The 27,991-nt window shown below is 41.3% G+C and overlaps 1 protein-coding gene across 3 annotated transcripts in view; it reads left to right on the top strand.

The window, feature by feature from the left end:
• Positions 1-27,991, top strand: part of ATP8A2 (ATPase phospholipid transporting 8A2) — a 652,386-nt gene that overhangs the window by 140,000 nt on the left and 484,395 nt on the right. For all 3 annotated transcript variants that reach the window (XM_027821585.3, XM_043530953.1, XM_043530957.1), the window contains 6 exons: positions 412-577; positions 4,336-4,463; positions 5,618-5,695; positions 11,666-11,754; positions 12,853-12,897; positions 17,496-17,571. In XM_027821585.3, coding sequence (XP_027677386.3) covers positions 412-577; positions 4,336-4,463; positions 5,618-5,695; positions 11,666-11,754; positions 12,853-12,897; positions 17,496-17,571 — 582 coding nt within the window. The remainder of the gene's footprint in view (positions 1-411; positions 578-4,335; positions 4,464-5,617; positions 5,696-11,665; positions 11,755-12,852; positions 12,898-17,495; positions 17,572-27,991) is intronic.

The following is a 27,991-nucleotide window of genomic DNA, read 5'->3' as shown; positions in this document are numbered from 1 at the left end:
AAAACTTCTAAGGAAGGAGATTCTACCACCTCCCTAGGTAACGCATTCCAGTGTTTCACCACCCTCCTAGTGAAAAAGTTTTTCCTAATATCTAACCTAAACCTCCCCCACTGCAACTTGAGACCATTACTCCTTGTCCTGTCCTCTTCTACCACTGAGAATAGTCTAGATCCATCCTCTCTGGAACCACCTCTCAGGTAGTTGAAAGCAGCTATCAAATCCCCCCTCATTCTTCTCTTCCGCAGACTAAACAATCCCAGTTCCCTCAGCCTCTCCTCATAAGTCATGTTATTGTAATATTATGGGGAATGTCATAGTTATTGTAATATTATTTAGCAGTTTTTCTCACCATTTGCTATTGTTATTACCATACTTAAACCAATTCTCAAGGCTGTTTCTGCTTTTGTTCAGAATTCAACCAAAGCCCCTTTGAAGAGATCAAATGTGGAGAAGGTGACCAACATGCAGATTCTGGTTTTGTTCTGCATTCTTCTGGTTATGGCCCTTGTGAGTTCTGTGGGTGCCTTACTCTGGAACAGAACACACGGCGAAGTCATCTGGTACCTTGGTTCAAATGGTGAGAGTTTGATTGCAGGTGGCCTATTGTCTATGTATTAAAACAGTGAGAGCTTATACATTTTGAGGATTCTACAGAGCATGCCAGGCCATTTATCTTTGCCAAATAAATGCAGAGAGGCCCATAAATAAAAATCAAAGCCAGCAGCTAACTTTATTTGACAATGTATTCTAGAAACAGACTGCAGTAACTATGGAGCCCAGCTTGCCTGCGAATGTGCTGTTGCGGGATGCAAGATGTTCCCCACTCCCAAGGTTTGAGAATGCTGCTAGGCAGCTGTCCAAAAATAAAGGGGGATGTGAGACAACAAGAAGGAGAGTTAAATGCCAAGTGCCTCATACAGCAGTGCAAAATGCCACTCAAAGATGACCGAAAGGCTCCTTATTTCAGTTATGAAAAATTGTTTGGGGCAGTGTAACTTACTGAATTGGATACAGGATTTGTGGTATCATCCTCCTCTCTGTCTCTCAATCCTTTTGTCTACATACTTCAGCCACAACCTCTTTTCACCAGATCCTAGGCTGGTGTAAAGTGTCATAACTCCACTGACTTTAATTTAATGCTGATTTATGTCAGCTGAGGATCTGTCCCTCTGCATTTTAGTTAGCCCATCTATAAATTGGAGGAGATGATCTCCCCTATATCCTGAAGATTAATGTTCACACACTAAGAATTATTGCTGTCTTTGTATTTGCTGGACCAGGCTGTTCTAGCTTACAACAGACGGGGTAATTTTGCAATTGCAAATCTCTGATCCTGTATAGTGTGTGTGTTTTATTTAAGGACTCCATTTTTCTTCCTTTTTGCTATCTCTATTTACTTATGAGATTAAATAGTAATACAAAGATATGGATATCGTGAAAACACTTCAAGATAGAATATAAGTCATTCTGCAGGAGAGAGATTTTTGGCATTTCAATTTATATTACAATCAGCTACAAAATGTGTCAGACATTGGCTGTTGTGTTACTGACGCTATCTTGGGATGCAGACCTAAATAAATAAATGTCACTGGAATTGTGTAAATATTTTACTGGCAGTGGTAAAACCGCTGGCAATGGCTGAGCTGTCATCTGTTTCAGATGAACTGCAATTATGGTACCTTTACTGAAAAAGATCCAATCTTTGAGGAGGAGTGGAGTGGCATTGATAGCAGGCTATACAGATCTTAAGACACATTCTTCATTGAACGAGCTTTGTCTTCAGTTTATGGCAATCATGTTCTTTCCATCTTAATCACTGTTACTGCTACTAGAGGGTGTTTTCTTAAAAAATAGTGTTGCCAGATTTAATAAAAATTCTATACAGGAAAAATATGAAACACAAGTTATCTAAATGACTGAAGGAAGCAGTGATGAAGAGAAACAAACGGAATATGATTTGTAATGGAGAGTACTCAAAGGTTATAGGGACTGATCTCACAAACTGGTGTAAATTGAGAAAAACTTTGGTGAAATCAATGTAGTATCATTCCTGAAAAACAGGTATAACTGAAGTCAAGATATGGCCCACAAGTATTGTCTCACCTAGGGAGATGCATTTTCAAAGCAGTCTCATGAGTTACACACACAGAACCAGTCATTCTTTCTTATTGTCAGAAAAGGGGAGTATACTTTATTCTTTCAGAATCAAAACTTCAAACCTGGGTGCCTAACCAGAGTGCCTAATTCTCACAAATGTCTGGGTAGAAAAAAACTTCTTTGCCCATGAAGCTTACCTCTTGGTTTTACTTAGAGACTGATCCAAGCTGCAGAAGATTCTTCTCCAGATCTGGATTTTAAACACTCCCAAGTTCAGAAGCATTTGGACCCAGATTTTGGTTTAGCCTGTCATAAATATTGAGCCATTTAAAAATTTAGATTTAAACTAGATTTCAAAACTTCTGAGCATTCAGGGGTGTTCATCTCTGGCTCTCATCTCTGCCTTTTCAGTTTTCTCCCAGATTCATTTGCCTGGATTCTTCTGTTCCCATACTTTTAAATGACTGTTTTTCTTATGCTCAGTTGTACTGGTTATTTCCATGCATTTATTTGGGCAACTTATCTAGCATATTCAGTGCTGGTAAAACCATTTTATTTGGATACCTTATTTAGTTTTAATTACACAACTCTTTGATTGTGATCTTTTTTGAATTCTCACCAGAGTGAATAGTTTACCGAACTTGCCAACACTGGAAGCTATAAATACAGATATTTGGTGAAAGTAGTTGGGACACACCTTCTAACTCTATTAACATATGTGGAACAAAACCAGCTTTTTGGAGAGTCAGAGTGAAAATATGCTGCTAGAAACAATATCTGTGGCTCTTCAGTGGGGACAGATGGCGTGTATACAGGATTACCAGATCCCTTTGGACTGTAATATGGAATATTGCACTTCTAGTAACCTGCTTACAGAATTGAAAATAAACTCAGTTACTCACAAATCTAAATCTCATGTTTCACACAGTGTGCATGTAGCATAGCTAGCCTTTCCCTTTTTATGAATTTGGATGTAATATGTGTAGGGCCCTACCAAATTCACAGTCCATTTTGGTCAATTTCACGGCCATAGGATTTTAAAAATTTTAAATTTCATGATTCCAGCTATTTAAATCTGAAATTTCATGGTGTTGTCATTGTAGGGGTCCTGACCCAAAAAGGAGTTGGGGGGGTGTGGGGTCACAAGGTTATCGTAGGAGGGGTTGCGGTACTGTTAGCCTTACTTCTGCACTGCTGGTGGCGGTGCTGCCCTTAGAGCTGGGTATCTGGAGAGTGGCGGCTGCTGGCCAGGAGCCCAGCTCTGAAGGCAGAGCCACCGCCAGCACCAGCACAGAAATGAGGATGGGGGCATGATTTGATATTGCCACCCTTACTTCTGCGCTGCTGCCTGCAGAGCTGGGCCCTCAGTCAGCAGCCACCACTCTCCAGCCACGCAGCTCTGAAGACAGCAGTGCAGAAGTAAGCATGGCATGGTATGGTGTTGCCACCTTACTTCTGCGCTGCTGCTGGCGGTGGCTCTGCCTTTTTCTTATGTAAAAAGTCTTCTTTTGTTTCTCATCTTTAAAAACAACACATTGGGTGAGATTTTCACTTTTCAGTTCTATTTTATTCTATTCAGGTTCTTACACCATGCTATCTGAGCACTTGTTATGGGAGGGGAACCAGGATAAAGAAGTTATGTGCACCGTGACAGCTCCTGGGGGCATTGCGTCTGATGGGCTTGATTCTGATCTCCATTGCACCATTTTTTACATTTTTTTTCAGAAAGTTAACTGGAGTTTGTCCTGAATTTGTACTGGTGTAAGTGAGATCAGGATAAGGACCACGGTGTCCAGGAGTGTACGCAAACAGCATAGTCTACAACCTTCAATAGAATGAAGCGTGCTGGCAGGAGTGGAGTGGGGCAGGGCCATGACCTTGATTTAGTTTTGCCCTACCCATTGCTGGCATTGCTTTCTGCACTGGAACCTTGTGTGCCATGAAAGCAAGAAGCAAGATTTTGCTGGTCTCCTGTGTAGGGGCACAAGGTGGAAGGTAAATGCTTTGAGCCCTCACCTACCCACATAAGGGTAGACACAATGTAGCCCTTTTCAGTAAATTGAATAAATTCAATAAATTGAAAATGTCTGTTTTGTGGAGAACATAGATGTTCATCTGTTTATGCCATTGGTTTTAAATGGGAACTCTCCACAGTATGAACACTGTAAAACTGCATGGTTGATTGAGTACGAACACATGCCTTGTTAGTGACCTTACCCTATACCTTTCGGTCCACAGAAGAGCTCTATGTCAATTTTGGATACAATCTGCTAACATTCATAATCTTGTACAACAACCTCATTCCCATCAGTCTCCTGGTGACCCTGGAAGTCGTCAAGTTTACTCAGGCTCTTTTTATAAACTGGGTAAGTAGCAAGAACAAAAAGTTGGTTAATAAATTGTGGTTTTGAATGTCGCATTGGTGTAAAACCCTTAAAATTAAGGTTTCAGAGTAGCAGCCGTGTTAGTCTGTATTCGCAAAAAGAAAAGGAGTACTTGTGGCATCTTACAGGCTCTAAGGTGCCACAAGTACTCCTTTTCTTTTTCCTTAAAATTAAATTTGTCACCTTTTTGTCAGTGTCTCTTTAGTTATTGCCTTTGCAAGACCAGTTAATAGTTCAGTGAATCTGGTCAATGCTAGTTTACTGGTCCATGCCACCAGGGCTTGAAAACACCACTTGCCAGTAGAAAGGTTTCCTGCATGAGTGCCATCCACTTCTGCAGTTTCTAAGCTTCCATTAGAAAAAAAGAATAGCTTTTCGCACTTTTGGTTGCTAGGAAAGCCTTCTGAACACGAAATGAGTGTGAACAGGTAGTGTCATCTTCCTGAGCCTTTTGGCAAACTGCTTGTAGTGACTCTTCTGCAACTCATAGGTTTCCTAAGATTCAGCAGAGTGAAAAATGACCAGTATCTTGTCATTTTTTCAGTTATCCTATTCAGAACCCTGGGGGCCACTGTGAAAGTAAAACATGGTCAGGTCACTTTCACTCTGGTAATGCTTGAGCTGCAATGTTTGTCCACAGAGTGCAGGTTTATGAGTGGCTCATGTCTCTAAATGGTGACCTCTCTGGTCAGGTAAGGAACTGAAGTGGCAGTTTTCATACGGATTCCCGTTCAGTCCCCTTGGGCACAAAGGTGATGGCTGTGATGTGCCTGGAGGTTGGAAGTTGTGGAAAATGTATCATGTGCATCTGGTTGGGTGTGTGCATGTGTACAACCTCAGGGCTTCAGCGTGGCTATAGAAAAAGACCTCTAAAAAAAGACAACCCCAGATGAAGTTACATTTATTTTGCCTATGCGATTTTTATGTGAGTATAACTGAATCATTTCCAAGCTGAGTCATCTGGAAAATTGCTTCTCGGATTACTGGCACATGCAGCAGCTATTTTTGCAATGTATTCCACTTAAATGCAATGATGTAAACAGAACTGGTTGTAGTACAGGTGAGCAGTTTTTCTGTTTAGAAGTGAGGACTTCTAAGTTGATTAAACTATGTATCTGTTTTCACTTTTCTTTCAGGACATAGATATGTATTATCAAGAAACAGATACACCTGCAATGGCCAGAACGTCAAACCTTAATGAGGAGCTTGGGCAGGTGAGAGAACCTCATTGGGAATATCATACTTGTCCTATAACTTAGGAGAAACACATGAAAAGGTACCATAGAAAGGCAATGATTTTCTTATAATAATTAAAGGCTTTTCTCTGGTCCACCTCAATGTAATATCTGACCCTGAGATAGGGAAGCTCTATTTTACAGGTAGATAATTGAGCTGCACAGCAAGATTAAGTGACTTGTCCAAGGTCACTTAATTCCTGACTCTGACGTAGACAATTTGAACCCAAATCTCCTGCGTCCCAGTTCAGTGCCTGAACCAAAAGACCATCTTTCCTCCTCTAAGGGGCCAGATTCTGCCCTGGAATGTGTATATTTGTCACATTCTGGGGTGTAGTTCAGACCAGTTAAGGGCTGTGTCACCACTTGCCCTGCAAGCTGGAGTGCTCCCAATTCTTTGCTGCTGTAACTCCCAACCTGGGCTCTTCAGAACCAGCCAAACAGCATGCAGGTCACCCCCTGAGTATCTGTGTATAGCTGCAGCCTACTAGCAACACTCCATTCACACTCTGGCTCCCACTAGCCTTGGTTACCACTTGAAGGGCGACCCCCAACACACCCTGCCCTGAATTTTCCCAAAAACGTGTGTTCTGCACTGTCCAGCCCGCTCCTGGACAATACAGATATTAGAAGTCTGTTGCCCTTGCAAGGGGTCAATATTCAATAGTTTGTTTTTTAACTGGAGTTACCCAAATCATTCAGTTTAAACACAACACTGGATTAGTTTTGATTAAAACAAGTTTATTTAATACAAAGAGATAGGTTTTAAGTGAGTACAAGAACAAGGCAGTAAAGTCAGAAATGGTTGCCAGAGAAATAAAGATAAAATGCTTTCTAGTAACTAAAACTTACCGAGCTAGACTTGGTTCTAGGTAAAATCTGTACCACGTGTTCCCAGCAACATTGCTTGCCAAATTTTCATGTTAGGGTCCTTCCCAAAATCAAAAGCTGGTGCTTTTGTCATCTTGGGAGAAAGAGAGATAGAAAGAGATAATATCTGGAGTGGTTTTGGCCCTCACTTTTATAGTCCAGTCACTCTTTGAAATGCATTTTCCTGATGGCTACCCCTAGATAAAGTTCCTTCCCACTCTGAGGATGGAGACATGGAGTCTGGTGGTGAAAGAGGTTCCATGTTTTTGTCTGTTAAAATGCAGATCGATCTGTCCCTGACTGCCTTTGTTGCCAAAGAATGGCCACTTGATTAATTAAACTTTGATGACACCTGGCTAGAGGTGTCAGCTTGTCCTTTGTCTTTGATAAACAGGCTTACCCCTTCCCCAGACGTGTCTGATAAACACATTTCCATCATCATCTCAGCTTATCTTCATAACTTTACATATAATGTTGCTACGCACATTTCACCATGATATTATTGATCAGCAAGTTATTAGCTTTCAAATGATATGTCACAAGGCATATTTTGTACAAAGATTGTTACAGTAGTGTGAAGGGGTTTAATACAGGGGTGCATTCAGTCAGTGTTCTTCCTGTTAATTTCTGTAGGAGCTGCTGGAGTATATTTGAGGGCACAGTTTGATCTAAAGTGTTGCCTCAGTTTTTATTAAGGTCTGTTTTAGAACATCATAAATCTACTCTGAGGCTGCAGGCTTGTACATGTGCCCTCATTGTCCTACAGACACACGGACTGCATGCCATCTATTGAGATATGAGATATTGAACCCTGGTGAGTGTGGTTAACAGCTCTCGTTTTGGAAACCAGGTTGGGGGAAGGGCTGTTTCTTCCCTCACTGACCTCTGTGCAGAGTCTTTGCTAGAGATGAGAGATTCATAGATTTAATGTCAGAAGGAAGCATTATGCTCATCTTAGTCCCACCTCCTATGTAACACAGACATAGAATTTCACTCAGTAATTCCTGCATCAAGCACCATAACTTGCAGTTGAAAAACAGCAGACCTTTTTAGAAAGGTGGTGACCTTTTATCTCAGGTCAGTAGATGCATGATTTTATCCCAAAGCTTTCATTCTAATTCAGCACTCTGGATCTCTAATTAAATTGTTCATTAAATCCTAGCTGTCCCTTCTAACTTTCTATAAGACCAGGTGCAAATGTTGTACTCTTTATTCTGCAACAAGGAAAATAGAAAGACATTAGTGAATCTCTCTTCATCCAATTCAGTGATTCCTGAACTGGATGAAGAGCAAGTCACTGTCACGGTTGGGCCGTAGGCAGCCGAACCTAATAGTAGGAGCCCGAGTCCACGGTCACGAGACAGGAGTCAAGAATCAATTGGTTTGAAATACTGGGAGGTCAGAAGCAGGAGAGAAACTGGCGATCAGAACAAGAGACAGGTCAAGTCAGGATACCAGTGGGTCAGAGGTAGAAAACAAACTGAAAGTCAGAAACCACAAGTCAGATGCCCTGAGTAAAGGCAGGTCAGAATGCCAAGGGATCAAGCCAGGGAAGCATGAGCAGGTAGTAGGAGCTGGTAGCAGGAAGCACAAGGCCGTAGTCTAAAGCAGGGCAGAGCCCACTTGTTCAGATGACCTCCTGGTCCTGCTGTTGGCTTAAGTAGGGTCAGTAGGCCAATCAGCTGCTCTGGGACTCCACCAATCTGGCCTCAGGATGGCGCCTCCCACTGGGGCTGGGCTTCATGGATCTCAGGTAAGCTGTTGCCAGTAACTGCCAAGTGAGGAGCTGGCATGAAGCTGCTTCCATGAACCTTGCTGGCCCAGGTTTGAAACCTGTGGAGTCATGACACTTGCATTCTTACAAGAGCATTTATTTAAGTCCTTCGAGGCAGGGACCATCTGTTTTGTTGTGTTTGTACAGGAGCTAGCGCATTGGGGTCCTGGTCCATGACTATGATAATACAAATAATTAGTGATAATAATGATTAATAATGTCTCAACCTATTCTAGTTAGTGTATAAAATATGTGCGGTCGCTCAGAACTTTTCTGTACAATTCTGAATAACAAATAGAATATTTTTCAGAGTTAAGGAACTTCCCAATCAACTTTCCCAAAATAAAATTCCAGAAAATGTGGAGACCTTACAGGCAGAATTTCTATTGTAACATTCAAAAATGATTATCACTGTTAGATACATATATTCATTATCGTTTAACTTTTTAACATGCCAAATCTTTACATTGAAAATTTATAATGGACCTTTTTATCTAAAGCCCTTTCCCAGCAGAGTTCTAGGCTTGTGCATAGCAGATTTACTGAAAGCACAGTTTTTAACAGGGTGGTTGACACTGTTTTGACTTCTTAGAGTAAGACTGGTCTTTCCCCCATGTCAACAATTTGAATAGTGGGAATTCTGATTTTAATCTGGAATCCTTTGGATCCTCAGGGCTTTCATATCTCGTAATGAAATGTACAGTTTAATTAGGCTAGCATGCATCTAATTTACGTATATCTTAATGTATCCATCAGTCCTTGATTTAATTATCATTTGCTTGAGGTAATTAGGTAACTTGTCTTGGGTTTTTTGTATTTTCAATTTGATAGCTGGATCATAAATGTCCCTCTGTCTAAAATGATAATCAGTGCTGAATATATTAGGAGTCACACTGGGTTGGAAGACAGTTTCCATTTTAAGCCCAGTTTTAGGCAACCTCTCTGACATAAAACTTTGAGTGCCTCAGCTTTTGGCTACTCACTCTGAGATACATGAATTTGAGACACTAGTTTACAGGAGGCTTTGAATATCTGTTCTCTGAATTTAAGCCCCCATTAGCTGACTCAACTTGGGCACTCAAAAGTTGAGGCACCCAAAATCACTAGTCATGTTTGAAAAGGTAGGCCTTCATGTTTAGCTGATAGAACAAGTTAATTTTGAGTTGTGGATATTCTAAAATGACCAGGGTATGTAGGTAGGTTGTGGAATTGCAGTCATTGGAGATTTTTAATAATAGGTTAGATAAATACCTGTCAGGGATACTTAATCCTGCCTCAGTGTGGGAGGATGGACTAGCTGACCTGTTGTGGTCTCTTCCAGCCCTTCATTTCTATGAATGCTTTTTTCTTCTGAGGGACATTTTTATAATTTGTTTAAATCAACAGTTTGACTTATCTACAAATGTGTCTTCCGTACTAGGACTCCATAAAAATGTGTGCAATGGACTGACTCTACTTTCTAATGTTTACTTTACCAGTTAAGTTGTTCAAAGCCAAAGAGGGTTACATAAAGTACAAGTTGTAACTGCTCAGCATATAACTAGGGCTGATCAGGTAATATTTGTGGAATAATTTTTAATGTATTTCATGGTAATTCTTGAATAGTCAAGAAATGTAAATTATATGAAATTTTATTAATACAATGAATATATTTTCATTATTAGCCCAGGTCTGTTCTAGCGGCCCCTTTTGAGGCCTCATGAGGATAAGCATAAAAGGATTGGTACATTACTTTTAAATAAACCTAAGGAAATCCTAGTACAAAAGCACTGCTAAAATAGAGTTAAGGCTGAGAATAGATCTTTCTTAAAGCCAGATTCATAGGAAAATTTAAAATAACAAAATAAGGACATGTTCAAAAATCTGGAAATTCTGTTAAGGATCCAGGGCCAAGTTCCTATGAAAGAAACTTAAGTTTGCCCTGTTGAATATGTGAGTCACAACAGCATAAGACTTTTGTTTGAAGGTATGACCCTTTCAGGTTATATCTGGTACAGGGGAATTAATATCCTTATTATAAAGGTGTAGAGGCAGTGATGAGCTGCCAAAATCTTAACAACGGGTTCCCTCCTCACCCCAGGAGGGGGTCATTCATCATCCCCGCCCCCCGGGACTCCTGCCCCATTCACCCCCTCCCCTGTCCCCTGACTGCCCCCTGAACCAGGCAGGAGGGTCTTGTGGGCCACCGTAGTGGGTGACCACCCCACCCCTAAGAGCCAGAGGCACCTGCCGGGGGGCAAGGTGGGGAGTCCTGGAGGTGCTTACCTGGGGCAGCTCCCAGGAAGCATCTGGAAGGTCCCTCTGGCTCCTGGGGCGGGGGAGCAGCCGCTCCCCCACTGATCACATCAAAAGTGGCACCTTAGGTGCCGACTCCCTGGGTACTCCGGGGCTGGAGCACCCACAGGGAAAATTTGGTGGGTGCAGAGCACGCACCGGCAGCTCCCCGCCCTGCGCCCGGCCCCAGCTCACCTCACCTCCGCTCCACCTCCTCCCCTGAATGCACCGCCCCGCTCTGCTTCTCCGTGCCTCCCACCCCCAGCTTCCCACGAATCAGCTGTTTGGCGGGAAGCCTGGGAGGGCTGAGAAGCAGGCGGCGGCTTCCCGCTCAGGCCGAGGGTGGTGGAGGTGAGCTGGGGTGGGGAGTGGTTCCCCTGCGCGGCCCCCGGGTTACCTGCTGCTGCGCGGGCGGCCCTCCTCGCACTCCCTTGCCCCAGCTCACCTCCTCCTCCTGTCAGATATGTGGAAAATGAGCAATGGGACATCGTGGTCTCTGATTCATAACAGGAATGTGAGGAGGTACTGGTCTCCAGCCTGTAAGTGATGGATGGATTTTCAGTTCACAGGACCTCATACAGAATTTTTCTGAATTAAAATTGGTGTTGGATCCTTAACTGAGAATTTACAGACACTTTTTTTTTAGCATTTTGTTCATTTAAACTTCTGGCGCTATATTTTCAGCTGGTGTAAATCAGCATAGCTCCACTGATTATAGTGAAGCTCTGACAATTTATACTCGCTCAGGATCTGATCCTTACTTGTTTTTAGAGGAAATATATTACCAATATTAACTCTTATTTTAAATATTTTTCCTGGGAATTTGCCTGTAGCTTTTGTAAGATAGAACTAATCATCTCTGACAAACTGCAAAAAGTTTGCATTGGCCTGTACTGCTGTATTTCCTAAACATGCATACTTTCTTGTGATTTTTTTTTTCTGATTTAATGTATATTTTCCTTTTGTTTGGACTGTTCTTCTATGCAAGTTAATCTTGTGAACTTGCTACAATTGTTTCATTTGTATTCTAGGTAAAATACCTGTTTTCTGATAAAACAGGCACGCTAACATGCAATATTATGAACTTCAAGAAATGTAGTATTGCTGGGGTGACATACGGGTAGGTACTATTTCTATAAACTCCCTAGCTTAATAATTAATTTTATTGATTCCGCAAATTGGTATTCTGTTCTGTAACAAAATTAAATTTAACTGTGTGGTTATATTAACAGAAATTCATTTCTGTGCCCATAAAATAAATTGTTAGTTTCTCCTGCAGTATGAATTATGGAATGCAAAGATTGAAATAATTTAAATGTGATGGTGGAAGGGTTTGTTTGAATCAGATGTTCTCCTCTTCCTCTTACCTAACTGGTTAGAATGAAACAAATGGTTCTAAATGAGTTTCAGGCCTTTCATCATAGGGTTTTCCTTAGGGGAACCCAATGTTGGGTCAAGACCTTATCCAACTAAAATCATTGACTTCAGTTGAACTAGGATTTAGCCCATCGTTCATATTTAGTGACCAATTCGTTATTCTTTTGTCTGGTAACACTCCCCCAGAAAGGGCAACTACTTCTCATTTTTATGCTGTCTGCTTTAAATTGTTGGGTTTGTTTATTTTTAATACAAAGAATCAATCTGGTTTCTAGCTCCTGGGAACCTGTGCAGGGGTGCATAATCCTCAGTATGGAATCTTCTGTGGCCAAGTTTTTGACATAAAGTCTTTATGTCTTTAATTTCTTCTCTTTTGCCTCTCCTAAAAAACTGGTTATACTTTATGTGGTCTGCCAGTTTGTAAAGCTCTTGTGAAGGTATATGAATTGCCCCATTTGAAATCAATTGCCTATCTGGCCATTTGCACATGTTGTCATGGTAACTGCTTGTACAAATTACACATGCTGTTATTAGTGTGTTCTGGGGCATGTCCCTAGCATTCTGATTCCTTAAAAATCTGTCCATTAATGTTGATGGAAATCAGGAAGTGTCCTCAGTATTTAAGGTCCCATCCAAAATAGCCTTTCAGGGTATGTTACATGGTATTTAATTTAAGTCTTTGGAAGGAGGAAGGTTAAATCTATGCTACAATTTGATAAAAGTTTCCAGGGTATTAGTGTTTCAAACCTGGGTTTTTTTTAACCACTTAGCTCTATGTTGTCATATACTCCCTTTCTTTTATCAAACTAGCCAATAATTATACATTTTTTCCTTCTTTTAGTCACTTTCCAGAGTTGGAAAGAGAACGTTCATCAGAAGACTTCAGGTAATAATCATTGACTGGAACTAGTTTGGGACTATACAAAGGAAGACCGCTAACACATATCTAACACATATAAATGAAAGATTATTGTTTGTCCAAATTTTAGAGCCAGAATGGAAAAGTCCAAGGGATATAGTCACTTCTGAATTGTCTGTCCCACATGGCTGTGTCCACTTACAGTTAGGGTGCAGAGGTGGAACTTAGATTTTGCCTGAGGCACTGAGGCCAGTCGGTAGAGCCCCCAAAGTGGGTAGGACTAACGTGGGAGTGAGTGGATCAAACTGGGTGGGAGATGTTAACTCAGTGCTACTCCCCATGTGGCCTGTGAAACCACAGCCACAGTTGGAGTGAAGCTTCCTTATAGTACAGCTGCCTCCATAGGTGCAGGAGTAGTGAATCTTGCCCAGAGGCTTAAATTTACTGATCGCAGAGGGAGTAAGGGAGAGGTGACTTTTGTTATAAAATGTGGTGTGTGAATATGGTTTAAATAACTAGCAAGAGGGATCACAAACTAGGGGGAAAGAGCTTTTCCTTCAGAGCATGGTACAAAACACTCATTTTGTTCCAGGTCTCTACCTGAGTAGGGAAGAGTCTTGGTTTAGCGTTTGTGCTGCTTATTTAGGGGAATGCTTAAACTTCAGGTTGTTGTACCTGATGTGTTTTTAAATTTCTGAATGCCCCCCAAAGCTTTGTGATGGACACATATATTATAAATGGTAATAAATATGTAACTATGTATGTATTAAATATGTATTAAACTAGCGTTTCTCAAACTGGGGTCTGCAAGGGTACTCCAGGAGATCCGCGGGCCCCGCTGATCAACTCCTCTTCCCTCTCCCTGCCTGAACTCTTCCCCCCTCCCTCCCAGCACCTCCTGCAAGTCGGGAACAGCTGTTCTCCGGCTTGCAGAAGGCACTGGGAGGGAGAGGGAGGAGTGGGGACAGGGCACGTTCCGGGGAGGGAGCAGAAAGCGGTGGCGGTGGAGCAGGGGCAGGAGGAGGAGCGTCGGCGGTGGGGCCTTGGGGAAAGAGTGAAATGGGGGTGGGGACTGGGGCTGAGCAGAAGGGTTGGGGGTGTGCGAAATTTTTTTAATCAAAATGGAGGTCCTCGGGTTGCTAAAGTTTGAGAACCGTTGTATTAAACAGTAATAAATCCCCAGGACCAGATGGTATTCACCCAAGAGTTCTGAAGGAACTCAAATGTGAAATTGCCGAATTGCTAACTGTGGTTTGTAACCTATCATTTAAATCATCTTCTGTACCAAGTGACTGGACGATAGCTAATGTGATGCCAATTTTTAAAAAGGGCTCCAGAGGTGATCCCGCAATTACAGGCCAGTAAGCCTGACTTCAGTTCCAGGCAAACTGGTTGAAACTATAGAATCATAGAAGATTAGGGCTGGAAGAGACCTCAGGAGGTCATCTAGTCCAACCCCCTGCTCAAAGCAGGACCAACCCCAACTAAATCATCCCAGCCAGGGCTTTGTCAAGCTGGGCCTTAAAAACCTCTAAGGAAGGAGATTCCACCACCTCCCTAGGTAACCCATTCGGGTGCTTCACCACTCTCCTTGTGAAATAGTTTTTCCTAATATCCAACCTAAACCTCCCCCACTGCAACTTGAGACCATTGCTTCTTGTTCTGTAAAGAACAGAATAGTAAAGAACAGAATTGTCAGACACATATATGAACATAATTTGCTGGGGAAGAATCAATGTGGTTTTTGTAAAGAGAAATCATGCTTCACCAGTCTACTAGAAGTCTTTTAAAAAAGCCTTTGAGAAGGTCCCTCACCAAAGGCTCCTAAGCAAAGTAAGCTGTCATGGGATAAGAGGGAAGGTCCTCTTGTGGGTCGGTAACTGGTTAAAGGGTAGGAAATAAACGATAGGAATAAATGGTCAGTTTTCAGAATGGAGAGAGGTAAATAATGATGTCCCCCGGGGTCTGTACTGGGACTAGTACTGTTCAACATATTCATAAATGATCCTGAAAAAGGGGGTAAATAATGAGGTGGCAAAATTTGCAGATGATACAAAACTACTCAAGATAGTTAAGTCCAAAGCAGACTGCAAAGAGCTACAAAGGGATATAACAAAACTGGGTGACTGGGCAACAAAATGGCAGATGTAATTAAATGTTGATAAATGCAAAGTAATGCACATTGGAAAACATAGTCCCAACTATACGTATAAATAGATGGGATCCAAATTAGCTGTTACCTCTCAAGAGAGAGATTGTGGAGTCACTGTAGATAGTTCTCAGAAAACATCCACTCAGTGTGCAGCAGCAGTCAAAAAAGCTAACAGAATGTTCGGAATCATTAAGAAAGGGATAGATAATAAGACAGAAAATATCATATTGCCTCAATATAAATCCATGGTTTTCCCACATTTTGAATACTGTGTGCAGATGTGGTTTCCCCATCTCAAAAAAGATATATTGGAATTGGAAAAGGTTCAGAAAAGGCGTGACAAAAATGATTAGGAGTATGGAACGGCTGCCGTATGAGGAGAGATTAAAAAGACTCGGGGGATATGATAGAGGTCTATAAAATCATGACTGATGTGGAGAAAGTAAATAAGGAAGTGTTATTTAATCCTTCGCATAACACAAGAACTAGGGGTCACCAAATGAAATTAATAGGCAGCAGGTTTAAAACAAACAAAAGGAAGTATTTCTTCACACAACGCATGGTCAACCTGTGGAACTCTTTGTCAGAGGATATTGTGTAGGCCAAGACTATAACAGGGTTAAAAAACCTAGATAAGTTCATGGAGGATAGATCCACCAATGGCTGTTAGCCAGGATGGGCAGGGATAGTGTCCCTAGCCTCTGTTAGCCAGAGGCTGGGAATGTGTGACACTTGATGATTACCTGTTCTGTTCATCCTTTCTGGGGCATCTGGCGTTGGCCACTGTTGGAAGGCAGGATACTGGGCTAGATGGACCTTTGGTCTGACGTGGTATGGCTGTTCTTATGTTCTTAAGTTAACTTGCAATCTGATCAAGAACCTTCTGAATGGAAATATCTAGGCAGCTGACATGAGGGCATCTTTTGTTTAAAACAGTTTTTTTAAACAGAAAAATTTTTAAAAATAGGAGGCCTCCAGAGGGGTCTCATGGCGAAACCCTGGCAGGGAGCTTTAGGCAAGAACTGTCACTGCCACTGTAACTGATTCAGATTGAAATGAGGCAGGAAAGAAGAGATGCCAGAGGAAGGGTGTGAACTGGCTGTGAATGACAAATACAGATTAGCGATGAGGAAGGTGTGCGTTGGAGTTTCTGTCCCAGGAAACAGTTGAAAACTGGATGCAATTCCCTTTCTGCCAGAAATGTCGAGCCTCTTCCCTCTGTCCTTACCGGTGTTTTTGTTTCATTTTAATTTCATTTTTCTTACCTTTGGCCAAGTGAGTTGGGCTTCCCTATTAATCCTGCCTCTTCCCAGGTCCTGAAGTGCCCTCTAAGGAAGGAAGAAGCTCTTCCTGTCTAACTGACATGAGGTGCTACTTTTGGTGGGGTGGATTTTCTGTCTCTCCTTCTTCTGTTTTTTCTTCCGTTTCCTCCTCTGTGCATTTCTTTGCCATCATTATTCCACCATCTTTCTCTTCTCCTTGCCCACAACCTGTTTCTTTCCTTGTGTTTTCTTTCCCCCTCCCTCGTGGTCTCCTTTTCCTCTGCTCTTCCTTCCTACCTTCCTCTTGCATCTTTTCCTCTTTTTTTCCCCTTTCTCTAAAAGTTTTTCCCCCTCCACCGCCTTTTGTACTTCTTTTCTCCACTCCCCATTGCAATTGCTCCCTTCCATCTCTCTGATGTGACCTCTCTTGGTGCTACTGTAGTACATATGACACAGTGTTACCTACAAGAGAGGAGGGAATGCTGCTTCTTGACTCAACCCAGTGCTTCCCAGCCTCTGCTTTACAGTACCATGGAGGATTCTTTACTGAGAGTGTGCTGGGCAGTGCTATACTATGTTAGCATCATTCACCTGCATAAGCATGAGCCCACAGGACAACTTGAAAAGTTCGGGCAGGTTTTATTGATATGAAAGATCCCAAAAGAGACTGTTTGTTTGTAGGAAAGATAGACGGAAAGGAGTAGAGATTGAGAGAGAGAAATGATAAATTTTGAGATGGTCAAAATCAAAACTTTTAAAGTAAACAGAGCAACCTAATTCAAAGGAACACAGTCAACTTTAAATCTAGTCCATTTCAAACAAAATCTAGAAATCTCAAACATATTTAAAGTAACATTTGATACTACACCTGCCCTGGGTTTCCTACCAATTCCTGTGGTTTTACAGCCACAGTTTTTCTGTTTTTTAAAACATTTTTCTTTCTCCTGTTGATGAGTGAAAGACCCACAAACAGGTATCGCTGACTATACAGGAGAAAGAGTGAAAATGCCTGCTTCTCCCTTTCACTTACAGTAATATTAGGTGCTACGTGTAACAATAGTAGGTAATACGTTTTTAGACAGTAATGTGATTTTCTTTTTTCAGTTGATGCTGTCCCTTTAATATTTCCTGTGAAGGTCTATATTAATAATGGAAAAGAAAATGTTGCCATTGTAGTGTTAAATGTAATGATCCCTTTTCTTGCTCCACAGCCAGTTACCTCCTTCTACCAGTGAATCATGTGAATTTGATGACCCAAGGCTGTTGCAGAATATTGAAAGTGACCATGTAAGTCTAGTTCTCAAATATTACTTAACCTATGTCTCAAAAATATGCTAGGTCTTTCTGTTTGCTCTCCCTGGGATGGAAGATCATTGGCAGATTTTCTCAAGTATGTATGATCATGTCACCTACTAATGGTGCATTCTACAGCGCATAGAAGCACTAAAGAAAGGAAGTGGGGGAGAAAAGCAGTTGAGTTGAGATGAGAAGGGAGAAGAAATGGAGAACTAAAGGGGAAGAGTAAAAAAGAGGAGGGAGTGCTATCTCTGATGTTGAACTCTGACCAAACAGTGACTTTTATATGGGTAGTTTCTGTTAACAGCTGTAGTTTTATAACATGGGATGGTAAGAATACTAACCGCAGAGAGAGAGATTTTACAGGTTCAGTAATACTAGACTTTTCAGAGATGTTCCATAGATATTGTGCTGTGGAAACAATTTACTTCCATTGAAAGAAGTACTGATCCTTGTAACATTGGTCCTTGATATTGACAGCATGGTGCTTTCTGCAGGTCTCACTAAATACTGCACCATCCCAAAGGCAGTCTCTGAAATTAACTTATATGGACCTGCGTGAGAGGAAGTTAAATAACAAAATGAATTTAGACTAAGACTTCTTTTAAAAGTGACTAGTGATTTTAGGTGGCCCAGATTTGGATGCCCAACTGGAGGTGTCTTGAAGGGGCCTTTTTTCCTCAGGTGGGAACTCAGCACTTTCTGAAATCTAAACATTGAGTTACCCAAATTCACTTTTGAAAATGTTGGCCCTTACCTTTCTCTTTAGTATCTCAGAGACTGCTACCACCCTAACTCAGAGTTTGGTTTTGTAAACCAATGGGTGCCAAGCTTAAAAAAATAAAAATGGTCAGATTGGCATTAGTAATTATACAATATTTAAAGTACAGTATTTAAAGTACTATTTGGTGAGGAATCTTTTTATTAAAGGTTTCAGAGTAGCAGCCGTGTTAGTCTGTATTCGCAAAAAGAAAGGAAGACTTGTGGCACCTTAGAGACTAACCAATTTATTTGAGCATGAGCTTTCGTGAGCTACAGCTCACTTCATCGGATGCATACTGTGGAAATTACCACTATACACACAGACACCATAAACAATATGGTGTCTGTATGTATAGTGGTAATTTCCACAGTATGCATCCGATGAAGTGAGCTGTAGCTCACGAAAGCTCATGCTCAAATAAATGGTGTCTGTATGTATAGTGGTAATTTCCACAGTATGCATCCGATGAAGTGAGCTGTAGCTCACGAAAGCTCATGCTCAAATAAATTGGTTAGTCTCTAAGGTGCCACAAGTCTTCCTTTCTTTTTATTAAAAGAAGTTTTAAGGAGACACTGTGCACAACTGCATGACTTTCTCTTCTGTTTACACCTTCTAACACTTCAGAACTATAATTACAACATAATATGAATGCCTGAAGGCTTAATGAATTAATAATGATCAATGGCATAATGTACTGCTCAAGGTCATGGAGTCTGCAGATGTTTGTGGATTTCAGTTTCCATCTATTCATCAGAGAGGTAGTCCAGCCAGCAGAATATATTTTATTCTTTAACTTGACAGTGCATTGCAGTAAACTGCATCAAGAAAAGCTCCTGTCCCATGCACATCACCACAGCCCAGTTTGGATATCTTTACATTCTTCTGATTTTTATTTATTAGATCAGTGGTTTTCAACCTTTGGTCTGTTGTTCCCTAGGGGTTTGCAGACTATGTCTAAGAGGTCTGCAAAAGATGACTATAAAAAATTAAAAAGAAAAGGAGTACTTGTGGCATCTTAGAAACTAACAAATTTATTTGAGCACAAGCTTTCGTGAGCTACAGCTCACTTCATCGTTTCAAGTTTCAGATCCCAGAAAAGGCATTCAGTTTTTCTGATCAAGCAAAAGTATGTGAACACCCCCATCTACAGGTCAAAACCCAGAAGTGTTGTTACCATAGAAACCAACAGTTTAGTGCCCTTTCTCACGCTGCATCAAATGCTGTGATGAGCATGTGCAACATTTAAAGCTGAATTCTGTTCAGTCTGTTTTCAGTCTAAGACTTTTATGGTAGGGGTCCATTGACCACAGGTTGAATTTCCAAATTACTGGCTTTCGGGAGCTGTTCCACAGTGCCTCACAGTGACAGTACTGTCAATACAAGTACTCCTGGTGAGGACACACACTGCTGACACAGGGAGCAATGTGTAGACACGCACAGGCAAGGTAATCACTGCGGCAGCTGTATGCGGATATAAGTTAGATCAACTTAATTTTGTAGTATAGACATGGTGTTAGTCAGGAATGAGTGCAAGTTAACATCTGATGGCAGCTCAGTAGTCTATGAGAAATGTATCATTCGGTGGATGCCACAATTTACACTAATTGGTGCCTTCATTAGTAGTCCCTGAGAAAAGGCCAATTCAAATGGATTGGGGAGACTGAATTACTCTCTCAGCCTTAGAGGTGGTCCCTTAAACTAAGGATTGAGCAACACTGATGGAGCATTATGGGGAAGCTTGTATTGTGTGCCTGTGCTGAATGTGTTTTGTCCATAACTTGTGGTCCTTGGTCTCTACAGCAATCTGATTGCTTTTCACAAACACCGAATATACACATGTGCTCACTCATTAGCATAGCCCTTGATTTCCCGCAGACTTCCCAGCCCAAGGTTGCAAGTCTAGTTTATATCCCGGAGAATGTCCTCCATCAGCCGGGGATATTGTTGTCCACCTGCATCTTCTTTAAACTTCTTAGCTCTTTTGGTCCATGGTTAACTCTGAATATTGACTGATGAACAAATCCAAATTTTGACTGTCAATCAAGGAGATATTATTCTCTTAGTCTCCAGAAGAGAAGAATGAGGGGGGATTTGATAGCTACCTGAGAGGTGGTTCCAAAGAGGATGGTTTTAGACTATTCTCAGTGGTAGAAGATGACAGGACAAGGAGTAATGGTCTCAAGTTGCAGTGGGGGAGGTTTAGGTTGGATATTAGGAAAAACTTTTTCACTAGGAGGGTGGTGAAACACTGGAATGCGTTACCTAGGGAGGTGGTAGAATCTCCTTCCTTAGAAGTTTTTAAGGTCAGGCTTGACAAAGCCATGGCTGGAATGATTTAGTTGGGGATTGGTCCTGCTTTGAGCAGGGGTTTGGACTAGATGACCTCCTGAGGTCCCTTCCAACCCTGATATTCTATGGTTCTATGATTCTATGATTCTATTCCATAGAAAGTTTTCTGGGAGAAATAATTATCTGCCACTTGACATATATGGAGGGATCCTCATGACCTCTTCATTAGGTTTTCGGGGAAGAAAGAATGCCCATATTTGTCTTTCGCAGCTGCTTCCATTGGATGTTTTTTGCCACAGCATCAAGGAGATTATACAGGCTGTATCCTTAGGAAGAAAGCCCTACATTCTTATTAGAATGGAAGTAGCTGACTTTTCAAGGACTTAAAAGAATGTTTGCTGAGTATGTTAAACTGTTTATAAACTGGGTAAAATCGATTGATGGAACTTCAAAGTTGTGTATGTGTAACCCACAAATCTTCTGGGTGTGGGGTTCTGTCTCATTTAGTGGCACCGAGACCACTTAGAGAGAGAGATAAAATGAATCTGTTCTACAGTCTTAGCTAACAGCCAGTTGGCTTTTAGCTCTTGCGGTAGAGGCTCATGCACTAAGCTTCAGAGGTCCCATCCCACCCGCCCACGACTGTGGTCTGTCGGCATTACACACGCACAGTAAATACCCACAATGCTGAGATGAGAACTAGCCCACATGCCCTGACTCTGTTCTGTTTTATCACAGGCATAAAAAAATACTGCATCATTTTCTACACTGCTAGACTTTCATCTCAATAAAACACGCAGGTGCGGATATACTGCAGTTTTTAAGAGTCTGTAGGAGGCTTCAGGGGATTGTGACACTTTTCAGGAAATAACTGCTTCAGCCCAAACTTTACCCACTCATCAGCACAAAACAATAAGAAATTGCCATGGCTTGGGAGGAAAAAGAATATGTTTTTTTTTAAATCTGGTTCTCTGCACCCCTGCTCCACTTCCTTCTCATTGGTATGTGCAATTAAAAAAAAACCCAGATATTCGGTAACGGCTGGCAATTTGTTAAACAATCAAATCATCTTCTCCCATGTTTGTGGGACCTTCAGACCATGACAGTTAGAGGAAAATGAGTTTTGTTTGGCTATTGAGAGAGGTCAGATATGAATTATTTCTATGTCTGTGCTTGAAGGGTGCTGAATACCTTCAACTCCTAATGACTTCATGTTTCAGGGGTGCCCAGCATTTCACAGGACTGAGCCTCAGACAGGTGTGGTAGACATGAGAAGTGATACTTGTTCTTGTCATATTGCATTTAGAACAGTGGTTTTCAACCTGTGGTCCGTGAACCCCTGGAGGTCTGCAGACGGTCTGAGATTTCCAAAGGGGTCCACACCTCCATTTGAAATTTTGTAGGGGTCTACAAATGAAAAAAGGTTGAAAACCACTGATTTAAAGACATTTAGCAATGGTGAGACCCAAGCCCACCTGGGACTAAAATGGATAATTATTTTGCTAGTTGTGTGGGTGGTAGAACTGTTACCTAGTGGGTAGTAAATACAAGTCATGTGACCCTGCAAAATGTTTTGTAAGTCTTTATGAACAAACTGACTGAAAAATAAGTCAATCTACTTCCTTTCTGGAAATGTTATGAACCATGGAGCAGAACTTATATTAAATGTCACTACCAAGTTAGAGATGCATTTTAAAGTCTTTTTTCTGTTACATTTTTTGTCATTGTATCTGTCCGGAGATTCTTGGGGCTAGAAACAACGGTGCTCTATCCGCTGTGGCACACAGATGTAGATTTCCAAATCCACGACAATTAAATTGTGTATTTGTGATTGTGCGTGCACCCACTCTGCTGGCAGAGAGGATCCAGTATTAACCAAGCATGAGTTTTTGTTCCCCCTCTAGTGGCCAAACCACATAATGAGGTTTTGTAAGTCTGCCGCTGCCTCCTGATTTAACAGACCCTGCCCTTTATCTCAAGCAGTAAAGGGTCATGCTTTTAGATCAGGTGGTCCTGGGCTCAGTTCCCCACACATAACCCAAGCAAGGCATCATCATACTTGCACATCTGGATTTTTGTGAGCATGTTTCTACATGTGTTTAAAAAATCCGGACTTGCATGTGTGCATTGGATGCAATGTATATGGGTTGAGGATCTGGGCCAGGGTGTTCTTTGGTAAGGATTACATCTACCAAAGGGGTTCTCTTTTTAGGGTGAAACTTGAAAAGAAATAGATTTCTACTTCTAAGCACAAACATCAACATTAGGGTTAACCTGATTGGATGGGAATAACTGGTGCTTGGGAGACAGAAGATTGGAAGCAATGGTGCTGGTAGGAGTGGGAGCTACTAGTGGGCAGATGGGGAGCAAAACAAGATAAAGAGCAAAATAAAAAAGTAGGAAAACGCCCAGATATATAAAAAAGAAAAATGGGACTAGAAGAACGGGGGGGCGGAGGGGGGAAATAGAGAGTTAAAGCAGTGGTGGCGTCTATGCTGGGGCATGGCCCAAGGGGCTAAACAAGGAATACTCCGCTGTTAGAATTTCAACAACAGAGTGGTTGGGTTCTCCTCTATTAAATGAAAACCATAACTAATAATGCAGAATCTGATAGCCTATGGGGGCAGAGGGTACACTTCAAATGGAGAATCAGAATTATAACCACAGAAGTTGTTAATGAACATGAGGCTCTTTGCCCATAATTCTGAGGTAGTATTTTGAACATTCTGTTTCAATCTTTATTGACACAATAAATATGGTGTCAGTGCTGGAACAATATAGCAAGAAAACAAATGGCAGCTGTGTGAAAGAGCTGAAGAGACAGGCCTCACTGTTTGGTGATCTGTTGCTATAGAATTGGGAGGTTGCCATGTAATCCATTGTAAACTGTGAAAACATAAAGACAGCAACAAATTAAATTGCTGGCTTCATATAAGCCAAATAGAGGAGGGGGTAGCACTTAAAACCTATGATGCGGGGGAAGGCAGGTTCAGATGGAAAGAAATTGTGAAAGTGCATAATAGGCTGGGTAATATATTTGTTATGTGGACATCAAAGGCTTGCAGCGACAGATGCTGAAATGAGAATCCAGCAGGCTGCATATTTTGTGGAAATGGGGTATAAGTTTCACTGCTTTCATTAGCAATAACACAGCAACTGCCTGTAACCTCCTGGACAATAAAAATTTCCATTTCTCACATTTCTTTTTGATGATACACCATCTGTTCATGTCCTTGAATGTAGTCTCTGCTCTCTGGTGTAATAATAAATTAGATGATTATTTGCTCATGATCTATCCAAATTCAACTCAAGATGTACCCATGCAATCCCATAGGGGTCTAACGATGGGAGCCAAATTCCATTCTTAACTGTACATGGGACATTGTATATATATATTTTTTTATATTGTGACTATTTTAAAGTATACTAACCATATATGTACGAGGTGTGCTGGGTTTTTTTTCAAAGACATCTTGAGACATCTGCTTCCCAACAATTTTTGAGCTTACTTTGTTTTTAACTGAAGTGTCATGCAGTAGCTGTTGCAAGATGCTGCGACCTTAGTATTGTGAAAAAAAAGTTAATCTGAAACCCTGCCAGTGCGAATGGATTTTACAGTTGAAGTATAATGTGGGCTGTTACTCATTACTAGTAGCTGCAAGCCCTTGCCTCTGCACGAGTATAATTAGTAAAGTCATGTGTGGCTTTTAAAATAAAAGCTGAAAATGGCTGAGAACTTAGAAGTTGGGTAGTAACAGACAGTGAATCCCACAGAGGATTGAACCTGGTCAGATTCTAAACAAAAAGAGCTCTCAACCATGCTCGTAGCTGTTTCCATCACTTCACACTGACTCAAGGCATTCTAGGCTTCAGAGAAGTTTGGGGTTATTGTCTCTGCTGGTTGTATTGTTGAGTGGATGGTTGTGTTGATTTGTGTGTGGACTGTGTTGAGCTGGGAGATTGTGTTGAACAGTGTGGGTGGGGAATGAGCGATGCATGCTGCCATCAGGGGCTCTGTGTATTTGGGGTTATTGTGTGTACTGGTTTTGGTGCTGTGTGGGTGGTTTTGAAGAACTGTGGCAGCTGGGCCAAGTATGCCACCATCTGTGCAGTCTCCTTCATACAACCAATGAAATGGTTACATGCAAATTAGCTGTAGAGTAAGGATGGTAATTGGGTGAGTTATCTATGCTATCACAATGGTCTAGGACTCTAGGCTTGGCATAAATATGTGTCTTGCTTTCGCATGATTTGTAATTTGTAAAGTCAAAATGGCTAAGAACTTAAAAATTGTTCTCAGTGAATCCTGGGATTATTCAACCTGGTGATATTCTAAACAAAAAGAGCCCTCAATAATGTTTGTAGCTGTTTCCTTTGCTTCATGCTGACTCAACAGACATTTTAGGCTTCAAAGAGTGACTGTCCTAGAATTATATTATTTAGGTTGTCCTTGCTGTAGAACTGCAGTTTGATGCAGATTTTTTTTTAACCTTACCTCTGAAGCTGCACAAAATTTATATTTTTAATGGTTAAAAAAAGGGGCACGGTAAGGGGAAATTATATTAGTTGAATTACAGGACTTGGAGACAGGAACTGCAGAGTTTTAATTTTGGTTCTGTCACTTGTAGTAGGAAGAGAGCCTGAGACATAAGCCCTTGTATTAGAGGCCTGGTATGAGGCAGGACCTGCTCACAGAATCTGGCAGATAAAGAGGAACTGATCACAGAACTAAAAGCAAATGGTAGGTTAGGTACAAGTGATCATGACTTGATCACATTTATAATGTGTAAGCAGAATAAAGTCCAGATCTCTCTGTCTCTCTCTCTCTGTATATGTACACACACACATGGCACTTAATAGGGCCAATTTCACAAAGCTGAAAACAATTATGAGCCAAATCAGCTGGGCAGGAAGAATTTAATAAAAAAAGGTGAATAATTGAGAATTGTTTTAAGAACACCTTACTAGATGACCAAAAAGCCACAATCCTACAATTGAGGAAGAGGGCTGTGCTGGTTAAAAACCAACCTAGATTAGAGGGGAAATGAAAGGCAGTTGAAAAAATATAACAAATGGAAGAAAGGGGAAGTTGACAGTAATGACTATAAATCTAAAGTTAAGAATTGTAGAAAATTGATAAGGGAAGCCAAGGGACACAAGTAGAACTCTATGACCAGAAGAGTTAAGGACAATAAGAAGGAGTTGTTAAAATGTATTAGGAACAAAAAGAATGCTAACAATGATATTGGTCCATTACTAGCTGGAAATGATAGAATTATCAATAATAATGCAAAAAGTCAGAAGTATTCAATAAATATTTCTGTTCTGAATTTGGGGGAAAAACAGATGATGCAGAGTGATAATGCTCTTTCCATTCCACCAGGATCGAGGGGCAATGTTAAATAGAAGGTATAAAGTTAGACATTTTAAAATCAGCAGACCCAGATAACTTGCACCCAAGAGTTTTAAAAGAGCTGGATGAGGAGCTCACTGGATGGTCAGTGTTAATTTTCAAAAAATTGGGGGAGTGGTAAATAAGGAAGAGGCTAGGTCACTGATTCAGAACAACCTGGAACACTTGGTAAACTGGGCACAAGCAAATAATATGCATTTTAATATGGCTAAATATAAATGTATACAACTGGTAACAAAGAAAGTAGGCCATACTTACATGATGGAGGACTCTATCCTGGCAAGCAGTGACTCTGAAAAAGATTTGGGGGTCATGATGGATAATCATGGATAATCAGTTCTTAGTGTGACATTGTGGCCAAAAGAACTAATGTGATCCTTGGATGCATAAACGGGAATCTCAAGTAGGAGTAGAGAGGTTATTTTACCTCTGTATTTGGCACTGGAGCAACTGCTGCTGGAATATGGTATCCAATTCTGGTGCCCAGAATTCAAGAAGGATGTTGATAAATTGGAGAGGGTTCAGAGAAAAGCCACGAGAATGATTTACAGATTAGAAAACATGCTTTATAGTGATTAGAGTCAAGGAGCTCAATCTGTTTATCTTAACAAAGAGATGGTTAAGGGGTGACTTGATTACAGTCTATAAGTACCCACCTGTGGAACAAATATTTGATAATGGGCTCTTCAGTCTGGTGGAGAAAGATATCACCAGATCCTATGGCTGGAAGTTGAAGCTAGATAAATTTAGAGTGGAACTAAGGTGTAAATTTTTAACTGTGAGGGTAATTGACCATTGGAAAAATTTACCACGGGTCATGGTGGATTCTCCATCACTGACAATTTGTAAATCCATACTGGATGTTTTTCTAAAGATCTGCTTTAGGAATTATTTTGAGGAAGTTCTGTGGCCTGTGCTATATATGAGGTCAGACTAGATAATCCCAGTGGTCCCTTCTAAACTCTGAATCTATAAGTGAGTACTGGAAATCTTGGAATAATTTTTTTAATAATAAAATCTCAGGTCATTTTTATATGACCAGCTCTTATTCAACCAGGCCAGCTACTGTGCTAGTATAACCTGACAGACCCCAGTCGTTGATGGGCAGGATCAACCCGGAGACCTCTGGAGCTTAGTGCATGAGCCTCTACCGCATGAGCTAAAAGCCAACTGGCTGTTAGCTAAGGCTGTAGAGCAGACTCGTCTTATCTCTCACTTTAAGTGGTCTTGGTGCCACTAGATGGTACAGAGCAGCACACCCAGGAGGTGTGTGGGTTACATATTTCCCCTAGCTGACGAAGCGCGTCCCGAGCTTCAGAGTCTTCCCAGTTGAAATCCTGGACGAGCCCCCACTTGTTATGCCGACAAACCCCGGTTGCCATCGAACTGGGGACCTCTGGAGCTTAGTGCATGAGCCTCTACTGCATGAACTAAAAGCCAACTGCCCATTAGCTAAGGCTGTAGAGCAAACTCATTAATCTCTCTCTCTAAGAGGTCTCAGTGCCACTAGATATGACAGAACACCACACCCAGAAGGTGTGTGGGTTACACTAGTAGAACAGTGTAGTAGCTGATTGTGCATTTTGGGCTGTGTAAAGCTCAGTCTGAGGTTTACAAGATGGGTGAGTGTTGTTGTCCTCTACTGGCCAGCCCACAGAGACGATAAGGAACTTACTACTGTTGTCAGCTTCAGGATTTCAGCTTCAGGATTTAGTTCAAGTCATAGTCATAGAGTCCCAGGCCAGAAGGGACCACAAGATCATCTAGTCTGACCTCCTGATGCTCCAAGACATCACAGGCCACCAGCATCCACACACTGATCCCAACAACTGAAATTAGACCAAAGTATTACATCGCACAGGAGACTAAACAATTGTGTGCCACAGGCAGACAATAGGAGAGACCAAGGTGCACCAATGCTCAAGGCCCCTGCAATGGCAGGAAAT

The sequence above is a fragment of the Chelonia mydas genome, chromosome 1 (assembly GCF_015237465.2).
Source record: "Chelonia mydas isolate rCheMyd1 chromosome 1, rCheMyd1.pri.v2, whole genome shotgun sequence".
Lineage (NCBI taxonomy): Eukaryota > Metazoa > Chordata > Testudines > Cheloniidae > Chelonia > Chelonia mydas.
Note: the sequence above shows the minus strand (reverse complement) of the source record. Positions and strands in the feature narration are given on the sequence as shown.